This window comes from Pteropus vampyrus, unplaced genomic scaffold, assembly GCF_000151845.1.
Source record: "Pteropus vampyrus isolate Shadow unplaced genomic scaffold, Pvam_2.0 Scaffold146, whole genome shotgun sequence".
In the NCBI taxonomy this organism is placed as follows: Eukaryota; Metazoa; Chordata; class Mammalia; order Chiroptera; family Pteropodidae; genus Pteropus; species Pteropus vampyrus.
Window position 1 is genome coordinate 598,695 of NW_011888927.1, and position 20,351 is coordinate 619,045.

The 20,351-nt window shown below is 35.7% G+C and overlaps 1 protein-coding gene and 1 pseudogene across 4 annotated transcripts in view; both read right to left on the reverse strand.

Annotated features, from left to right (window-relative positions):
- The window catches only part of NOP58 (NOP58 ribonucleoprotein), a 23,819-nt gene extending 19,546 nt beyond the window's left edge, over positions 1–4,273 (reverse strand). The window contains exons 1-3 of one of the 4 annotated variants that reach the window (XM_023535978.1): positions 4,202–4,273; positions 3,988–4,080; positions 1,030–1,106 (exon numbers count right to left, since the gene is read on the reverse strand). In XM_023535978.1, coding sequence (XP_023391746.1) covers positions 1,030–1,106; positions 3,988–4,032 — 122 coding nt within the window. In that variant the 5' untranslated portion in view covers positions 4,033–4,080; positions 4,202–4,273. Of the gene's footprint in view, positions 1–1,029; positions 1,107–3,987 lie in introns of all 4 variants that reach the window. The other 3 variants (XM_023535979.1, XM_011369135.1, XM_011369138.2) reach the window with 3 other exon arrangements.
- An 11,816-nt stretch (positions 4,274–16,089) lies between these two features.
- LOC105298166 lies at positions 16,090–16,995 on the reverse strand (annotated as a pseudogene).
- Positions 16,996–20,351: the final 3,356 nt, after the last annotated feature.

Consider the following 20,351-nt stretch of genomic DNA (forward strand, 5'->3'; position numbering starts at 1 on the left):
TCTCTCTACTTGCATAAATGCATATATAAATATACAAGAAAACAGCAAAAATGAGATCACATTATATGAACTCTGAAGCACGGTTTTCTCAGTATATCATGGACCTCTCTCTAGGTCAACAAGAGATCTAGAGATACACGATTTATTCAACAATTCCATTACTGATGGACATTTAAATTGTTAAAAAATATATATTTTTTTGCCATAACAAATGCGGCAACTCTGTATTTTGTTTCTCTAATTGTTTAGTATGACATTTCTTTGGGCTCAACACTCTTTTGTAAGCTTAAGTAGTTTCCTTCCATTGAGTTTTTATTAGCACTAACAAATGAATTATCAAATGTACCTTAGCATCCACGGACATAATCCAAATCTCTATGTATCAAAAGATTAATCCAGTTCCCAGGTCCATACTCACCAAACAGGATATACTTCAGAACATGATTCACAGATGGTGAAATAGCTATCTCAGCTCTACCTTGAGGAAAAGCCAGCTCTAGCTCTTTTTCCTACCACTCATTCCCTAGGCTGGGCATCAACATTACACTGTATTTTCTCATCCAGAGATCGTGGGGAACTCAGGTATAACTTTCTAGGATTTACTACCTAGTTATTATTTCAGAGGGAGATAAGAGGTCAAAGTCATAAAGCATGAATAAACTGAAAATTAAGTTAAAAACATTGGAATATCACTTAGAGAAACTAAAAGTTAAACCAATCAGTAGTCCACGCTTTTGACAAATATTACTTTTAACAGAAATTTATACTTAATTCACAATCAACTTACATTTTCAAATATCTTACAAAACTGTAATTTTGTGGTGCTGTTCAATCTAGTCTACAACTAATATGAATTAGCTGAGGTAACCTATACTCCAAATGAGGAATTTAATTAGGCTCATATCAATACTATTCCTGAAATACATTTCAAAACAAAAAGTTATGAATATAACATTATATGAATCTCAAGAAAATATAAAAGAATCCCTAAATGTGAATTGCTAAATCCTGAGTTTCCAGATGACTTACATTTTATTTGCTTTTTCTGGAGTTTCAAATTCTTTCCACAAACTATCAACCTCTTGAAGTTTCTTCTCATTCAAAACCTGTAATACATATTTACATAATTTTCTTTAATTGACACAGCTTAGACATGCTACACTCTTTGAGTACAATTAATTGTACATGTAAAATGAGGGTGGTAAAGCTATTTTTCTCTCTGAAATAAGGAACCAGTTTCCTTACTCTGCATACATTTTTGGTCAAATTATCAGCTCAAGTAGCACATTTAATAACTAGACAGAATTCAGATCTAGTTGGAGGGTCTTTGTTGAAAATTTTCTATTTTTAACCCCTTCAAAAAAAACATTCACAGAACATCAAAAGACTTTCTTTAGAATATTTTTAATATGCCATTTTTATGCTAATTAAACTGACCTGCCACCAATTGTAAGATATCCTAATTTTCAGGAATGTTAAATATGAGGAAATATGCATTTTAGGATTGATCCTACCCTATCTTATTCTTGAGCAGTTGACTTATCACACAGCATTATTGGTGAGGGTGTAGAGAAATAACTTTTATTCACTCTTGATTTAAATGAAACCAACAGAACCTCTTGAAGGCAATTTGGTAGCATGTGTCAACATAACATACAGATATCCTACATGATCAATTAACTATTTTGTACAGAATAACTTTTTTTATTTACTGCTTTAATCACCCTAACATATTATGGATCTCTCTGAAATTAAGATACAATCAGTTATAAGATATATCCTGATGTAAGAAAATTAAAAATGCAAAGGAAAGGGGCACGTTTAATCTGTGAAACAGTCCTTAACATTTAGGGATATATTGTTCCAAGACTTTTTGACAATCTATGTGATTTTATTTATGCATACTTAGAGTAATCATACCATATACTTAGCATAATGTGGACATAATTCTAGGTTTTAACATACGACATCATTTATGCCCTTATTATTATTTAGGTTATTTCTAAATTTTCCCTATTATCCTTCAGGAAAAAATATTTTTATGTATACATGTTGTATTTCTATAGAACTACTGGAGTTAATTGGTCATAATGGATATATGTATTTTATACTGACAGATGCTACCAAATTGCCTTCAAAAGATTCTATTAGTTTCACTTAAATCAAGAGTGAGCAATATTGCCATTGCAGACAACTCCAATAAGAGGAAAAATAAGCAAAGTCAGTTTTTGTTTTTTGATCAGTATTTTATTTGTTTTCTTAAAAATAACAAGTACTTAACGTAAGTGCAAACAGAAATATATTTCCTGGCAAGGATGTGGATGGTGAAAAGGGAACCATGTGCACTGTTGGTGGGATTAAAATTGGCCCAGCCACTATGGAAAACAGTTGGAGGTTCCATAAAACATTAAAAATAGAACTACCTTAGGACCCAGCAATTCCACTTTTTAGAATTTATCCGAAGAAACCCCAAAGAGTAATTCTAAAAAATATATGTACCCCTATGTTCATTGAGGTGTTACTTACAATAGCCAAGATATAGAAGCAACCTAAGTGTCTATAGATAGACAACTGGATAAAGATGCAATACATACATACAATGGACTGTTATTCAGCTATAAAAAAGAATGAAATCTCACCATCTGCGGCAACATGGATTGAACCTAGAAGGTATTATGCTAAGTGAAATAAATCAGAGAAAGACAAATACCATACAATCTCACTTATATGAGGAATCTAAAGAACAAGATAAAACAATCACTCATAAATACAGAGAACAAACTGATAGTCATATGGGAGGGGGTTAGGAAGCTGGGTAAAGAGGAATAAACTGGTAGCTACAAAATAGTCATGGGGATGTAAAGTACAGCATAGGGATTATAGTCAATAACACTGTAAGAACTACGTATAGTGCCAGCTGGGTACTAGATTAATGGGAGGAATCACCTCTTAAATTTATATAAATGTCTAACCACTATGCTGTATACCTGAAACTAATAATGCCAACTATAATTGAAAAATAAAAACAAAACAAAAAGTATATTTTCAAATGTCAGAAGAGAAATTTGGAAACCACAGTAGCTCTCCCACATCAACATTTTGGTATGTACCTTTCCAGACTTTCTACGTCCACGCCATAGTTTTTTGATTCACAACTAGAATCATACGATGCATCTTACTTAGATTTCTTTTGTCTTATATTAGCATATATAAAAAAATTTTGGTTTTCCCTGCTCTATTCATAGGGCTCAGAAGAGTGCCTGGTATGTGGCCTGCACTTAATTTACCTCATTCTTTCTAACATCAACAGCATCTCACTATATGAATGTCTCATTGTTCCATCATTTCTGTGCTGATTAATCTTAACTTCAAACTTTCCCTATTAAAACGACTTAAACTCAATTTGATTATCACCAGTCCATATTTCTCCCCCAGCCTTCAAACTTAAAATGACCATTGCATTTCCACGTGTCATAAGACACCGCAAGTTTCATACAGGTCAAATCCAACAATCTGTTTCTCTTCCCTATCATCACGCACCCATTTAAACCAAAAATCTACATTCAAACCTTTAGCCAATTGTCAGTTCTACCTTTAAAATTCTCCCGACATTCCCTTTCATTCCAACCTTAATACAAGCAATTTTGTCTCTAGATTAATGCGAAAACGCTCGTTTTTTTTTTTCTTGACCCCTCCATACCCAGTAATCTACTCTTTACACAGTTCGGCAACTTTTTCATAATCTGTAAACTTTTAACACGGCTCCTGTCCACCTCTTTAACTCAGGACCCGGCGTCCCAAACGGCGGGACCACGTGTTTACTGAAAAGTGCGCCTACCAGGCCCCAAGCCTCCCGCTTCCTTTCAGAGCAGGGAGAAATAAATGGTAAACACGCTATTCTGAACAGTGTTGTCCTCTCCTTAGGACTTTCATTCTCAGCTGCCCAACACTCGCCTTCCCTCTCCAACGGCTCAATTTCCCATCTACCTTAAAGATGGCGTAGCCGACGGACGTTTCAAACAGCACCAACATGGTGAGGCCGGATCAAGACGCTGCGCGGCCAGCCGCGAGCTCTTAAACCTGTGGAAAAAGAGAAAACTTGTGGCTCCCTGGTCCGCAGGGCCGCGTCGGGCAAAGCAAAAACACGCACGCCTGCCCACAAAAAAATCAGACCAGACCACGCTGCCTAAACCTTCCACACCGGACTGTATGCAGAACACGTGAACGCGCTTCTACTTCTCCAAGGACTCTGGGATGTGACATCATTTCCGACGCATTACGTGTCGCGTAGCAGGTCGTCACTTCCGCAATATTCCCGCCACAGGAGAGCAGGAAAATATCGCGAGATTTTATTAAGGCGCTAAACGAGTTTTTATGCGTCTCGATTGCATAGAAATCTGGAGGGGGAAAACTTTGCATTTATTATTGTTTTTTAAACGCCCATGTATGACATATTGAGAGAAATGCGGAGCTGTTTCGATGTCTTTCTCAGGCATATGGAATTTGGGAAATGCTAACGTTTAGACTCTACCCCTGCCTCTTTTTAGTGTTTTATAGTATGCTTTATAATTTGTCATGATTTACATAACAAAAGCCATCTGCTAGAGAGTGGAATTTGTATCTTACACTTACTTCTATCCATATAGAGCATCACGTTGTGCTAGTCATGAAGTAGGATCTCATTAAGCAATTTGTATACATTTAATGAATGAGTATCCTCAAGAAGTTAAATTCTTTTCCTTGGCATCTAAAGCTTGCACCCTTTACCCAAAGGAAGTGGACTATTTATTCAACAAGGAAACTCTTTACTGGGGCATCTCCTAGTTGTCTTTGCACAATGCCCGTTTATATAATCAACTCAGGGGTGCAGAGCTGACTCTAATTTTGGATTGGATCTTGGCCAAATACACTGATTGTCTGATAATTCCCTTTTGCAAGAAAAAAGTAAGAAATTTAATTCTTTATTAAACAAAGTACTAGATCAAGGGGAGAAAGCACAAGGAAGTATAAGGATGAGAATATGGGAGAGTAGATAACACTGAAGGGCTTATAATTTTAGTAATGGCTTAACATGGTAAAATGACAAGGATAAAAATACAAAGTTCTGTTCTCTCCCCACCCCTGGCTCCATTTCTGTCCCAGCTAGAATATAAACTCCATGAAAGTTCATTGCTGAATCTCCAGTAGTAGGCTAATATTTGGCACGTAGTAGAGACTCCATAAATATGAATAATGAATAATTAAATGAATAGAATGAGTGAATGATGGGATTAAATTATTTCAAGGCGCTAAAAAGTACTCAAAAGGTACTTTTTGAGACCTCCTGATGTTAGCAAAAAATATCTTTTTGCTCAGAGACCTCCCATGTGCCTGGTAACTAGAAGGAGATATTCTGGATGGTAAACATCTTTCATATATTTGACAAATATTTGAATGTCTACTCTTTGCCAGGCATTCTTACAAGCACAAAACAGGCAAGTTTTTATACTTCATGGAACTTATATTCTAGTGAAAGTAAGCAGAAAATAAATATCTAGTGTATTAGATAGAACTAGATGCTATAGAGAAAAATTAAGCAGGATATGGGAATAAGATGTTCCAAGATGGTCAGGAATGCCCTCACTGAGGAGGAGACATTTGATTAAATGACTTTATGGAAATAAAGGAGCCAGCTATGAAGATATCTAGAGGAAGAGCATTCCAGGGAAATGGAACAGCATATTCAAAGACATCAAGGCAGGAATGTGCCTAGTTGGATCTCAGAACAGTAGGACTGGTATTGGAGTGACTTGTAAATGATCTCCATTTAAAATGAATAAACTAACATTTTTATCAATGTAACAACTAGTAATTTTGTTTATTTTCAGTGATTGTCATATGATGGAATCCTCACAACAATCTTAGGCAGAAGGTACTGCTATTGTTACCCTCATTTTCCTTTTCAAAGAAGTTATATAACCCAAAATAACACGACCTCTTTCTTTTACAAGTTGCCAGAGGATGGACACAAGGATTGTTTCTATCATACAGTTATTGAAGCGCTGCCTACCACTCTGTATTCCTTTGCTTTGGTGTCTGCTAATGTTGCCATCCTTCTGCTCTGCTGACTGCTGTCATTTTATTGAACACCGGTGTTATCCAAATCATTTCTCAACTTCCGTAGACCACCACCTCCAGGTATCAGGGAAGTAGCTTTTGTGTCTCCTAACCTGTTCTTTCATAGGTGTTGGCTCCTTGTGACATATGTTTTTCTTTTTGCCAAAGCCATTTCCTTCTAGAGACCATGGGTACTTGGAGGAAACAGAGGGAATTCGGACATATGTTGGAAGATGAGCAGAAACAGGCTAAAGCCTCGGACCATCTGTTCTAAAAGCCATACTTTCCTGCTTGGTCTGGCTCATTCAAATATATGTGTGATGATTTTCTCTTATAACCCTATTGTCTCTCTCTCTCTCCACTTTAGCATTTTCTGAGGACTTCCTGCCATCAGAACAGTACCTGTGTGAAGCTCAATGTCTTTCCCTCACTTTACCTTGTGGGCACTATAAATCAATTGTTTAATTGAGTTAAAAAGTTTCCTGAACATTGAGACATAAGGTTTGGAAGCTAGTTTACCCAGAGACCGCAGAAGTGATTGTGATTCTGGTGAGCTGTGTCACCTCACCCTACAGAGCAGCCTAAGGAAATCTCATCTCTGACCAGCTAAAATACAGTTATACAGATTTATCACTTTCTTATGTGCTTGGACAAAATGAGCCATTCCTTCTAAACTAATCAACTCTGGATGCATGGTCAAATTGAGTTTCTTACTTGTAAAGCTAAGGTCCAGACCCCGAACTGTATCATGGTATGGCCCTGAACAGATTATTAGCTGGCTTCTATCTTTGGCATTACTGTCTCTACTCTAAGATCAACATTCCTCGCACACAGGGAGCTTATAATTTTGTTTTAAAAAAATAAGATAAACAATAGTAAAATACTAAAGAATAGCTCATTCATTTATATACCTACTAGGTACTAGACCCTATACTTTGTTCTGGTCATTTAAATACATGCAAAGCATAATCCCTGCCCTCAAGGATCTGACAGTTGATGGAGAAAGCAGATGAGTACAACACAATTACAATACAGCAGAAGTAAGGAATAAAAAGGAGTTCAAATCTCAGCTTCTCCCCTTACTATTTATGGATCCTTGGGTAAAGGATTTAACTCCTCTGGTGCTTTCCTTTTGTGTAAAATAAGAGTAATATCTACCTCACAGTATTGTGATTATTAAACAAGATTATATTTTTGTTTGGCATAAATTAAGTGCTCAGTAAATGGCAACCTTTATCATGTAATTAAATTGAGATGATAATTCAAATAGACAAGAAGGAGATACCAAGAAGGAAACTAAAAAATATGGAACAAAATTGACACTGCTTATCCACTAAGGATAAGCAGACATATCACATCCTACAGATAGGAAACACACACACACACACACACACACACACACACACATACACACACACACCCCACTTTGTACCTTGAGAGAACAAAAACAAGACATGATAAAACCAGGATCTAGTTCTAGATCCCAAATTAAATGAAACCTTGAGACTTCCTACAAATTATTGACTCCCAAAGAAAAACAGCTGTCCCCTGACTTTTGCAATGCTGATATCTGAAGACAGGAGGAAAGCTTTACAGATAAAATAATCAAGTGAGAAAATCGCTATTTTTCTTTCATTAACAGACTAATTGTTAAATTGGTAACCTTGATAACTTTGTGGATGTTTTTCTTTTAATTTGTGTTTTGTTTATTTGTTCTGTTTTGTTTAATGGTGAGCAAGCCTTTTAAATACTGGCTTCCTTGATAACTTTCTTTGCAAGTAAATTTTCATTCTAAGTGACTTTCTCTTTTAGTTCTCTGTTAGTATTTTTAGAGATTCCACTAAGAATAAGTGGATTTACCTATTAGCACTGAGTAGACTACAATGCCAGAAAAAAGTATTATGTAGACTTTTTTCACCTAGACATGAACTTCCTGGCTCTTGAGTTGACTCTCATGTGGCAATAGAGCTTTACACTAACTAAATCTCTTTCTCTGTTTCTGGTTCTATGTTTCTAGTTAATGGACAAGTCTGGATGCTGTTCTGGTTTTGATCTGTGTACAACTGCTGGTGGCAGCAACATGAAATCTGGCATTTATTTGTTTGTTTATGATATGACCACTTGATGTATGTTAGACGGCAGACAGACACAGGGAATCTGGTCATGGTTGGGTAGCAGAAGGCAGAGTATCTGACTTTTTATGTTTGTGGGGTTTTTTTTTTATTATTTGTTCATTTTTTTTCTGTTTGTCTTTGCACTCTGTAATTTTTCTTGTCTGTGGGTCATTACGAGTTAAATAACTAAAAATATTTTATGTGTCTGTGAACAGAAAACAGTTCTTTGAGATCTGGAACTGCTATAACTAACTGGTGAGTTTTGTGCTCTGTTTCTTTTCAACTCTGGCCAGAGTTGGAAAACTATGGCTACTGTTTTTTTGTGTATAAATGAAAAAAAATTTTTTTCCTCCCTTCAAAAGAAAAGTAGCTACCTTTATAATGGTTTATATATTTCTGTATCTGTGGCTACCCACCCCCCCAAAAAAACTATTGGAGATTAATTGGTCATAAAAATCTGTCATTTGTATGTAATCGGAAAGATCACCGTCAAAGGAGAATGTATACAATGAAAGAAAAAAATTGAATTGAAAAAAATTGAAAACAAAAGAAAAAAATTGAAATTCTTTTCAGTGTGTGGTAATAATTTGGCCTTACCCAAAGAGAGGTCTGGCCTTTGTCCTTGGCTTCTGGGAAGTAATCTGTATCATACCTAATAGGAGTGTCTTTTTTAGGGTGAAGATTGCTGATTCCAGAAAGACCAACCATGTGATCAACCCAAAGATGAGTTCAACCTTATGATAATCAATCAATTGTGCCTGTGTGGTGAGGTCCCAATAAAATCTCTGGACGTGAAAGCTCCAGCAAGCTTCCCTGGTTGGTGATTCTTTATAAATATTGTTACACTTTGATGCTGAGAGGATAACAACATCCTCACTGATGGGAGAGGACAATGGAAGCTTTGTGTCTGGAACTCTCCCAGATTTTGCCCTATGTGCGTCTTCTATTGGCAGACTTTGATCTGTAACTTTCGTCTGTGTTAAATGGTAACTACGAGTATAAAAGCTTTTATTGAAATCTGTGAGTCCTACTAACACATTATCAAATCTGAGGGTGGTTTTGGGAACCTCTAGTTTGCAGTTAGTATCAGAAGTGAAGGCAGTGTTGTAGACAACTGTGTGCCCTCTAAACATGACCGCTGGCTCTAAACTTTGCAGTTTGGCTGACTCCAGGCATATGCATTTTGAACAAAGAATAGAAGACTTTAATATGAATTCATTTGGTTTATATAACAACCATATGAATGAGCCTGGATGTGTGATAGACTGAAAGTTCAAATAGAGTAGGACTTACTGTTTCTGATTTAAATGGAGCTGAGAAATTCGAGCAATCTATAGGGTTCTGGAGACATGACTTTTTCTCTCTCTTTTCTCAAAGGAAAATAGGAAAGTCCACAGAAATGTACAAATGAGCTAAATCAAGACGTGAGAGAAAGCTCTATGTACAGACAAAGTGTTGATAAATTCTAAAGTTATTTCCCTAGATCGATCCATAATCTGACTGAACGAGTATTACAAAACACAGTGCATAATAACATAGGGAGAGGTTCAGTTATAGAATTCTTCAGAAATTCCTAGCTTGCTTAAGATTTAGATAAGATTCCTCTATTGTGTGAGTGTGAAGTATTTTCTGAGCAAATATAATAATATACTTTTGCCTATCTCCAGAAAAAGTAATAAATTAGATTATAAAGTTTAACAGAGCTCTTATTTTGGTTGGCTTATAAAGTTTAATAATTACTTAGATGATTTAAGTTCATATCTTGTCTCCTCTGATAAATCTTTTAAATATCATCCTTCTCAAATTCAAACCTCAAATTCAAAATAATAAAAACAACAATGTAAATACATAAATAAATAAAAAACCAAAAATAAAAAGACAGTTCAGATGTCTTTTATACCTAAACTTTATTTGGAGTTCCTAGACAGCAGTGGACAACCACAAAGAACTTTTCTTTCACCCAGTAAAAGGAGATAATACCAATTATAATTAAATATGTTTGGCATTTTCCAGATAATTATTTAAAACTACTATGAAAGTTTTCTTGTTTCTCAAGCTCAAAATTTGAGAAGAAATGCTAAATAAAAAAAGAGAAACTCAACTTCTATAAGTTAATTATATATAACCAAAATTATATCAGTTATTGATGTGAATATGTTTCTGACAATGAAAGCTTTGTATTTTGTACTTGGAATATGTGTACTTTTTAGGTTGTCTAGAAACATAGTCATATTCATGTAAAAAGACAGTGTATTAATTTTCTATTGTTGTTATAACAAAATAACCACAAATATAATGGCTTAAAACAACACAAATTTATTATCTTATAGTTCTAGATGTCAGAAGTCCAAAATAGGCCTCCTGCTTCCAGAAAACTGTGAGCATAAAAACTTCTTCATTTATGACAATTATTTCCATGTCTGCATGTCTTACCATATGGTGTACGGTAAAACAAATCCTTAGTACATTTTAAAATGAGCATGCTCTTCCAAAAATAAAATCAGATGAGTAAGAAGAATCCTATAGAATGTAAGCTTGAAGGAAGTAGAGGCTTTACCTGTTTGATTCAGTCCCAAAGTGAAATGCTACTGTAAAAAAACACCTATGTGACATTTACATAGTGGGTGGGTGGTAGACTGAAATGAACCTAATATTGGCAAATAATTTGGCAAAACTATTGCCTGAGATCACTTGAGCAGCAGACCATGTGTCTACTGAGTCCTGGGGAAGGGAATAGAAAACAGAAACTTAATAGAGGTTATTTTTAGCAGCTTGTGGCAAAATATTATAAGAAAGAGATGAGATCAAGAGAGAATTTCCTCATGGGTGTGTAAGAAGAAATGCAGAGGAATAGAGTCTAAAATTTGGGGACTTGCAGATAAAAAATTCTGGTTACTTCTAGACCTCAATAGTAAGAAATTAATTAAGAAAGGCTTTGAGCTTTTCTTCTTTCTTTTTCTCCTTCCCTTTTTCTTCTTTTTTCTTTCTCTTTCTTTCTGAACTATTACATCCAAAAGTCATTAGGTGGAACTGAGAAACTAAGGGTTAAAATGATGTCACCTGGACAGGGGTGTCAGATTTCAGAACTGCTGAGGCCCTGTAAGTGCTATGTATCTTCAATTCTTCCTTCTTCTAAATGAGAATGTATTTCACAGTTTTCCTGTTTTGTTGCATTACCATGTATATGGGTATGTCTCGGCAGATTACTTGTCTTTTTAGTTCTTAGGTCATCAGACCATAAAAGTGCCATAACTGAGCCTGATGAAGTAAACTGGATATCATCTGGAGAGTTTGGGCTTTGAGCTGGATGTATTTACTGGGTGGGATTTTGGGCTGTTGTCTTTGGGGATGGAGTGAGTATTGTCCATACAAAGGAAAAATAGTAAATAGGAGATTTGATGACCAAAAGAGCCACAGGCTGGCTAGATGGTCACCAATCTTTTTTCTTTTCATTGAGTCACAAGAAAACTACATATCTCAGACTCATTTGGTTGGGGCCACATGTCTAGATTCTGGTCAATGGGATATAGGTAGAAGTCATGCCTCATTCTTTCTCTTGACCTCTTGAATGCAGAGAGGATCCAGTCCAAGACTCTGAGAATACCCTGGAACAAGAATTGGTAGATAATGACTTATGGGTCAAATCTAGCCCGCCGCAATGTTTACTGGAATACAGCCATGTCCTTTATTTATATATTGTCTGTGGCTGCTTTCATGCCACAATGGTAGCATTGAGTAGTTGTGACAACATGTCTCACAAAGCCTAAAATATTTACTATCTGTCCTTTCATTGAAAATGTTTTCATATCTCTGCCCAAGAAGATGGTGCCTGTCACAGGTTGATGAGACAGATCCTTGAATCAAAATATGAAAGTTTGCCTGCAGAACACCCAATTCAGGTTGGGATGTTAATGAAAAATAAAGCTTAATTTTGTTAAGACATTGAGATCTTTGAGTTAGTTGTTAATAGCTAGTTACTTTATTACTAAAATACTGCTCTCCCTAGTGTCTAGAACAATGTCTAGCCCATGGCAAGAACTAAACAATTATTTATTTACAAAAGTGGCATATTCATGGAATAAAAAAACAATCTAAAATAACTCCCCAAAAGATAACTTAGAATTTGACAGTCTTCATAATCCCTCCTCAAGAAATAACCATTGTCCAGAGTTTGATGTATGTGATTGTAAACTTTGTATGTATATACTTACATACATATATCAGGTGACTTGGCATAGTGGGTTAAGACGATGGAATCTAGAGCCAGACTGCCTGGGGTCAAATTCCAGCTTTTTGTCTATGAGATCTTGGGCAAGTTACCTAATCCAAATTTGCTCATCTGCAAATAGACTGATCTCACAGGGTCATTGTGAAGATTAAATGAAATAATTTATGTACCTCCACTTGGGGCAGTATTTTACAAATGGCAAGTGTTTGCTATTACTGTATTAGTAATAGTAATAGTAATAGTACTACTTTAGTAACAGTTTTATTTTCCCACAGAAATGGAAGTCCTAATAAACGTACAAGTTTGTTTTTCCACTAAATATAGCTTGGACAATTTTCCTATGTCGGTAACTATAAATTAATCTCATTTTAAAAGAAATGATGGCATAGGATCCTATTCTAGGGATGTAGCATAATTTATTTATCTGATTCCCTACTAATAGGCATAGAATTGTATGCAGTTTTTTAGTTATCACACCAACAATGCTACAAAGAACATCCTTGAATATTTTGCTATAACAGTTGTGTCAGTATTACTAAAGGATAAATTCTTAGAATAGGAATTGCCATGTCAAAGTTATGTATGTATTACATTTTGAGAGATATTCTCAATTTGTCCTCCAATAAAACTGTATCATTTATACTCTTACCATCCATGATTGAGAGTATTCATTTCCCAACACTTGATAATAGTAGGCATTATTTATCATTTTAATCTTTGCAAAACAGGTAGGTGAAAAATTGTATTTAACTTAAATTGCAGTTCTTTTATTATTAGAGATGCTAATCTTATCATGAAGATGAGGATTAGGATAAAACAAATCAGCTATCTTTTCATTATACTTGGTTCGACTTGTTGAGATCAAAGAAAGCCCATAATTCCTTCAGTTTTTGAGTGAATGAACAAGTGAAGACTCAACTGATACTTAGGAAAGATTATCAACCCTTCTACTATAGCAAAAGCTAACATTCGTTCATCTGATAGTGTTTTATAAATGATAGTTTTGCTTTATTCCAAAGTATTTCCATTAAATAGCTTATGAAATCAATGATGCTCAAATCACTATCATAAATAATCATATAAGGAGCTTGAAAAATTGCAAATTCCAGATCCAGCAATCTTATTACATTCATTTGTTGATTGACATTTGAATTGTTTCCCCCTTTAGGCTATTATGAATAATGCTGCTATAAACATTCGTGTACAAGTTTCTGTGTAGACAGATGCTTTTATTTCTTTTGAATATATCTCTAGAGATAGAATTGCTGGATCACATGTTAATTCTATGTTTAACTTTTTGAAGAACTATAAAAAGTTTTCCATAGTAGGTGTACCATTTTACATTCTAAGCACCTATGTATGAGGGTTTCAATTTTTCCACATCCTCGACAATACTTATTTTCCAATTTTTTAATTATAGCCATCTATAGCAGCGGTCCCCAACCTTTTTGGCACAAAGGACTAGTGCTCCTATGAGAATCTAATGCCTGAAGATCTGAGGTGGACTGAGGTGATGCTAGCGCTGGGGAGCAGCTGCACAAATGGATGAAGCTCAGCTTGCTTGTCCCCCGCTTACCTTCTGCTGTGCAGCCCCCTTTCTAACAGGCCACGACTGGTACTGGTCCAAGGCCCAGGGGTTAGGGACCCCTAAAATAGGACAAATCAGCTGAGAATAAATTCCTGAGTTCAGAGATAAACAACTTCTTTGCCATTTGAAAGAGTTAAGCCCTGTCTGTGGGAGCCATTGGTAGTCAGAACATTTTTAGAGCTGGAAAAGACAGAAAAAGTAAAAGTACGGAAGGGTGGAAAATAGTGAATAAAGATAATTTTTTTTTTTATTAGGAAGAGGTGGTACCACTGCCTTTTTTGCCTCAGGTGCCTTTAAAAGGCAAAGTAACAAAAAGTGGAAACATTTCACAACCCCTGGTACATCATCCAATAGGGTTAGAGGAATTTCAGCTATCCCTATTTTTTCTAATAATTTCCCTATTATAATATCAGTAGCTTTGAAGAAGAGGCCTTTTCAATAAAACTACAAGTGTAATTAATATAGTCTTCTATGAATAGAACTGTAATAAAATTAAAAACAGATGCAGCCTGTAACTCACACACTCATATTTTCTCACTGGGGAATAAAAAGAAGTCAGAAGATAGAGAAGTTTAAAAAAATGGGTCAAAGGGGAAAATATATACAATGAAAATTTTGACTCCTTGCTGTGATACTTTTCCATTTGATTTTTAGAGACAAAATATAACTTAGGTGCTCTTTGGAATGGTGATTCTTGGACCTAGCCCATTTTCTGTTTACTATTTCAAAATTATAAGTGTATTGTATTTATTTCAACAAATCTATAAAAAATTGTTAAAATGTTGATTGATGTCCAAGTAAAATTTTCTAGAAATCAAAAAAAAGCCCATTCAGATGAAAAGAATAGATGAATTCATCAGGGAGAAAACATTAAAAAGAAATATTACTATTTTATCTAAGTCAGTATATCTCATAAAATTTCTCTACAAAGTTGGAACATACTGAGAGTAATATATCTTATTTTTCCTCTTAAAAAGAGGTTCAACCCAAATTGTGTATGAAATCAATGGTCTAGCCATTAGTGAAGAATTATGTCACAGATAGAAATTTGATTGTACTTTTCTAATGAGATGTAGTCTAAGAACAAAAAGCACAATCTTAAATGAGTTTAATATTGATAAGAATGTTAGTATTGTTATTCTGAAACTATTACATATCAAGTATAAAGCACATATATATTTTATTACCTTTTTTAAGGAATAAAATGTATGTATTATTTATAACACCAAAAAATTCTGTCCAGGTTTTTGGCTTAATCCCACGGAGTTAAGAACATTAACAATAATTTGTATACCACAGTTTCCTAATTATAATAAATGCATTATTTTATATATACATTTTTAAACATGTTATATATTTGTGATTCAGAAGTAACACTGAACAGTTTTAAGGAGCAAAAATATACAAAACAGTTAAAAGTGGAAATAATAGTGGAAATAATAAAAGTGGCAAAGTGCCCTGTGTTTTTATCCTAGAGACACATCATAGAAATTTCAGGTTAAGAAAACTTTGAGAAATGTTTTATATATTAGAATGCATTTTGGGGAGTGGAGAGAATAAAGCTTTGCCTTTGGCTTAATACGCTCAACAATTTGAAGTCACTGAACTTAGAATTAGAAAGCAGCATCACCCTGAAGGGGTCAGATTTTGTAGTGGGAAATCCAGCATGAGGTGGGGGAGGGGAGTACACTATTGTTTCTTTACTCAACCCCTTCACAATGTCTGCTTTAAAAGAGCTGCTGAGGTCACTTTCATTTCAGAAATCGTTTGATAGCATGAACGACTTTTTCATCTTACTAACTGCATGAGTGGTAATTAGTGACATGTTTTTCCATCTTAAAATCTAAGAGTCTGTGTATTACAACCAACACAGCAACAGGCACTGTTGGAGGTCTGAGGGTAACATCTACACCCCACCAATTTATGGGCTCTGTAAGCAGGAAGCATGAAAGGTGTGGAGTGGCCTGGAGTTCAGCTGTCAGTGGCACTACAGAGTTGATTATAGTCCCCTTTCCAGCATTAATTATAATCATAGCTGTGCCCTTTTTCCTGGCATTGTAATCTCATTGAAAGCTTTTCATTAACACCTTATTCTCATGAACACATTTGGGGCAAAACATTATCTTCCAAGTGCGGGGGTGGAAAGTCACAGGCAGGTTGCCAAAGGAGTGCATACACTCTCCCTTGTTCTTCAGGAACCCAGGCTTACCCAGCATGAAACTGTAGGTAAACCCGACCCTCTGTGTCTGTAAGGAGACTTGGTCCATGGACCACACACCGCCTGATACCAGAGGCTTCTTATGACAATTCCACTGCCTCCATCTTCCCAGTCCTGGCTACAATTTGGGTCCAGGAGGCAAATACAGCACCTAGAGCAGAAGTTGTCACAACAACATTGTCCATTCCCTCAAGGAAAGCAGTTAACTTTTCATGAGCAGGTGCCCCTCCTCAGGGGGAACAGTCACTTGGGGAAGATCAGAACTTTCCAGAAGTCATTTCCCCGCTTCTCCAGTGTTGATTTCTTTTGTGATTTTGTCAAGATTTTGACCTCCTTTGCTATAACAGAAATATTATTTTGATTAGGGTAAGCTCATTCACCGAGTCTCTTATACATTTCGAATTTCAAGCCTTCTGTGTTCAGCTTTAACTGCTAGCACCAGACCCTCACCTTGTCTCAGTGAAGCAGATTGAATGGTGGCAGTTTTGGCTGTAATTGAATTTATCCAAGTATTTTCCCCGAGTTTTACTCTTTTATTGTCTTGTATGATCTTTTGTGGACAGAGAGCTTTGTCCTCATCCACAGATTTTTTTTGTTTGGTTCCCTTCTCTGAGGTGCTTTGTATGTTTGGTTCACTAACAGCCTGCTGTTCCTTTTCAGCTCTACCAACACAGGTTCGAATTTGCAAATCATATTTTTTTTCTCCTGACTTCTTCATGGAATTCCACTTCTTGCCTTTTGCATTCTCCATATTCAGAAAAGAAGTCAAGGTTCATAAAAAGAAAATCTTCATACCTATTATCTTTTTAAGGTCCATAGAATCAAGAGGCCCCCCCCCTTTTTATTCCGATATTGCTTGTTCGTGCCTTCTCTGTTTTCTCTTGAACCATGTCATCAGAGGTGTATTAATTTTATTCATTTCAAAAAACAACTTTTGGATCTTTTGATTCTCTCTATTGTATGTTTATTGCTATTTTATTTCTGCTTTTAACTTGTTTCCTTCCTTCTGCTTTCTTTGGGTTTAATTTGCTGAGATTAATACTGAGACAATTGATTTTTAAACTTTCTTCTTTTCTAATTAATATGTTTTTAAAGGAAAATATTTCACTTGAAACACAACTTCAACTTTGTCCCACAACATTTGACTTTCTATATTGATATTTTCATTATTATTTAATTAAAAATATTTTCTAATGTTCACTGTAATTTCTTCCTTAACTCATGGATTATTTAGAAGTTTATTCCTTAATTTCAAAATGTGTGGGAATTTTCTACATGTCTTTCTGTTATTACTCTCTAGCTTAATTTCACTGTGGTCAGAGAACATACTCCATATAATTTCAGTGCTTTGCAATTTGTTGAGACTTGCTTAAGGCCTAGCATGTGGTCAGTTTTGCTAAGTGATACATATGTGCTTGGGGGAAAAATGTATATTCTTCAGTTTAACTTCAGTTTTTGTCCCCCACGTCACTGCTTTTGGTCCAGCAAATTCTACGAAGTGAAAAGTGGCACCAAAGTAGGGCTCCCTTCTCTCTAGTTCATAGGTCTCCACGTCAAAAGAGACCCATATCTGGACATACCAAAAAGATGTCTACACAGCTTCCCTGATGTACAAACTACTGCATGTTACCCAGAAATTCTGTTTTTTGAGCTTGATGCTATGACTGAATGACACTTTTGATTTGTCTCCCTAGGACAAGTGAATTTTACTTGTAGGAAGGAGAGTGAGTCAAGTATTTTATGACCAGAAGGGCAGACTCTGGTATTTTATGAGTGCTGTTCACAAAATATTTTGGACTCTCAACCTTCCAGGCACATAATAGGATTACCATCTCCCCTGTGGTTCAGTAAGTTCATGTGAATAGTATTAGCCAATGAGTCATGATTGGAAGTGACAAATATCATTTACAGGAGAACATGTAATGGAATATGTAATTGATAATGTGGAATAGCCCAATACCCAGTTTTCTACTGGTACAGAGTTCAGCACCTCTGAAGGTGGTGGCTGCTCCATTAGCCTAAGAGGCTGAATGATTTTGGCGAGTAGAGCCCTTTCCCTTGCCAACAGCGTAAACATGTAGTGTTAGCAAGAAACAAACCATTGCTCTTTTAATCCACTGAAATTTTGGAGTTGTTAGTTACCACAGCATAAAATGGCCTATTCTGACTAATACACAGTCTTAATGAAATCACAATTCATCCTACTACGTTCTAATCATAGCCAAAGATTGCCCATTCGCCCCACATATTTACAAAAAAATACAAATTATATTATTTTTTGCAGGAGACAAGATGGTCTTAATAAATTAAAGAATAAATCAAAACCACATGAAATACCACTTCATACCCTATGTAGATCAGGGCTCCCCAAACCCCTGGGCTGTGGACAGGTACAGGTCTGTGGCCTGTTAGGAACCAGGCTGCATAGTAGGAGGTGAGTGGCGGGTGAGAGGAGGGAGCAAAGCTTCATCTGTTTGCAGCCTCGCTGCCTCAGCTGCACCTCAGATCATCAGACTTTCATAGGAGCACTGGTCTCTGGTGTCAAAAAGGTTGGGGACCGCTGCATTAATTAATACAGTTGTGGAATTTTATTTCGCTCATAGTGCAATGCTAGTGTAGGAAAAGTGTGTTGTGCATCTTTTTTGGTGAAGAGAAAGAAAGGAAAGATAAAGAGCTGGTGATAACAAAGAATGGCTCAGGATATGGGTGCATAACAGATATGCAGGTAATATTTAATTTTAACTATTCCAAGAATCTTGTTGAAGGAATGTTAGAGATTAGGTCAAGTTCTTCATGTTTTCCAGTCTCTTCAATATAGCTTTCAGACCATTATTCCTCTATTTAATTTAAAAACTTGTCTTTCCTCTTTATTGCCATCTGCCAAACTCATTCATTGGTTCATTAATTCCTTACATTCCTTACATTCCCAATATACTCCCAAGCTCGGTGTCATCTAGAGTGACTTCAATTTCTATGTGATAACCCATCTAATATCTTAATTTTATATTCCTTTATCTCCTCATTTCTCAGGACACTTTAGCCACTCCTTTCTAAGCCCACACCCTAGTCCTTGCTATCATTAAGAATTTCTCCACTTCTGAAATCTTAAATTCAAGCCACCCTTTTATTGCCATAACACACTTGAGGAATGTAAAACACTCAGGTAATAGCTGTGGTTTAATATAGGTGTGATTCTGAAGCTGAGAGGTGAGGAAGAAAGGAATAAATTCCTAAGGGCATTCATCCGAATCTCAGAGGTTTGCTTAATTTGAAATCTCCACGTGATTTTGATGGATATACTACAGGTAGCATTTCTCCTGCTCTCTCTACCTATTATAAATCAATGAAGGAACTGGAGTCAAGATTTCCCGTGTTCAAATCCTGACTCCATCACTCATTTGTGTGAGTTCAATCTCTCTTGCTTCTGTTTTCTCATCTATAAGATGAGGATAGTATTGCCATGTAAAGTAACATATTCATAGGGTTCAGGAATTAGGAAGTAGACATCTTTGAGAGGACATTATTCAGCCTACCATAATTAATTTTTTACCGTTTCATCCAGGACATTCTTAAGTGAAATTAATTCCTCCCCCCTCCAAGTGCATCACAGTGAGGACTACAATGACTGGCTTCTTTCACTTAGCATAATGTTTTCTAGTTTCATCCACATCGTGGGAGTACTTCATTTCTTTTAATGACCTAATGGTATTTCATTGCATGGATATATTGCTTTTGTTTTTCCATTAGTCATTTGATGGATATTTGGGTTGTTTCTACCTTTTTGCTATTATGAATAATGTGTCTGTAAATATTTGAATACATGTTTTTGTGTGGACTTATGTTGTCAATTCTCTGAGATATATACCTAGGAGTAGAATTGTTAGGTCATGGTTACTTTGTTTAACATCTTGAGGAACTGCCAAAATGTTTTCCAAAACATTTTATATTTCCACTAAGTAGTGTATGAAGGTTCTAATTTCTCCATATCTTTGCCAACACTTCTTATTATCTGTCTTTTTAATAATAGATAACCTAGTGGGTGTGAAGTGGTGTTTCATTGTGGTTTTAATTTGCATCTCCTTGATGGATAATGATGTTGAGCATCTT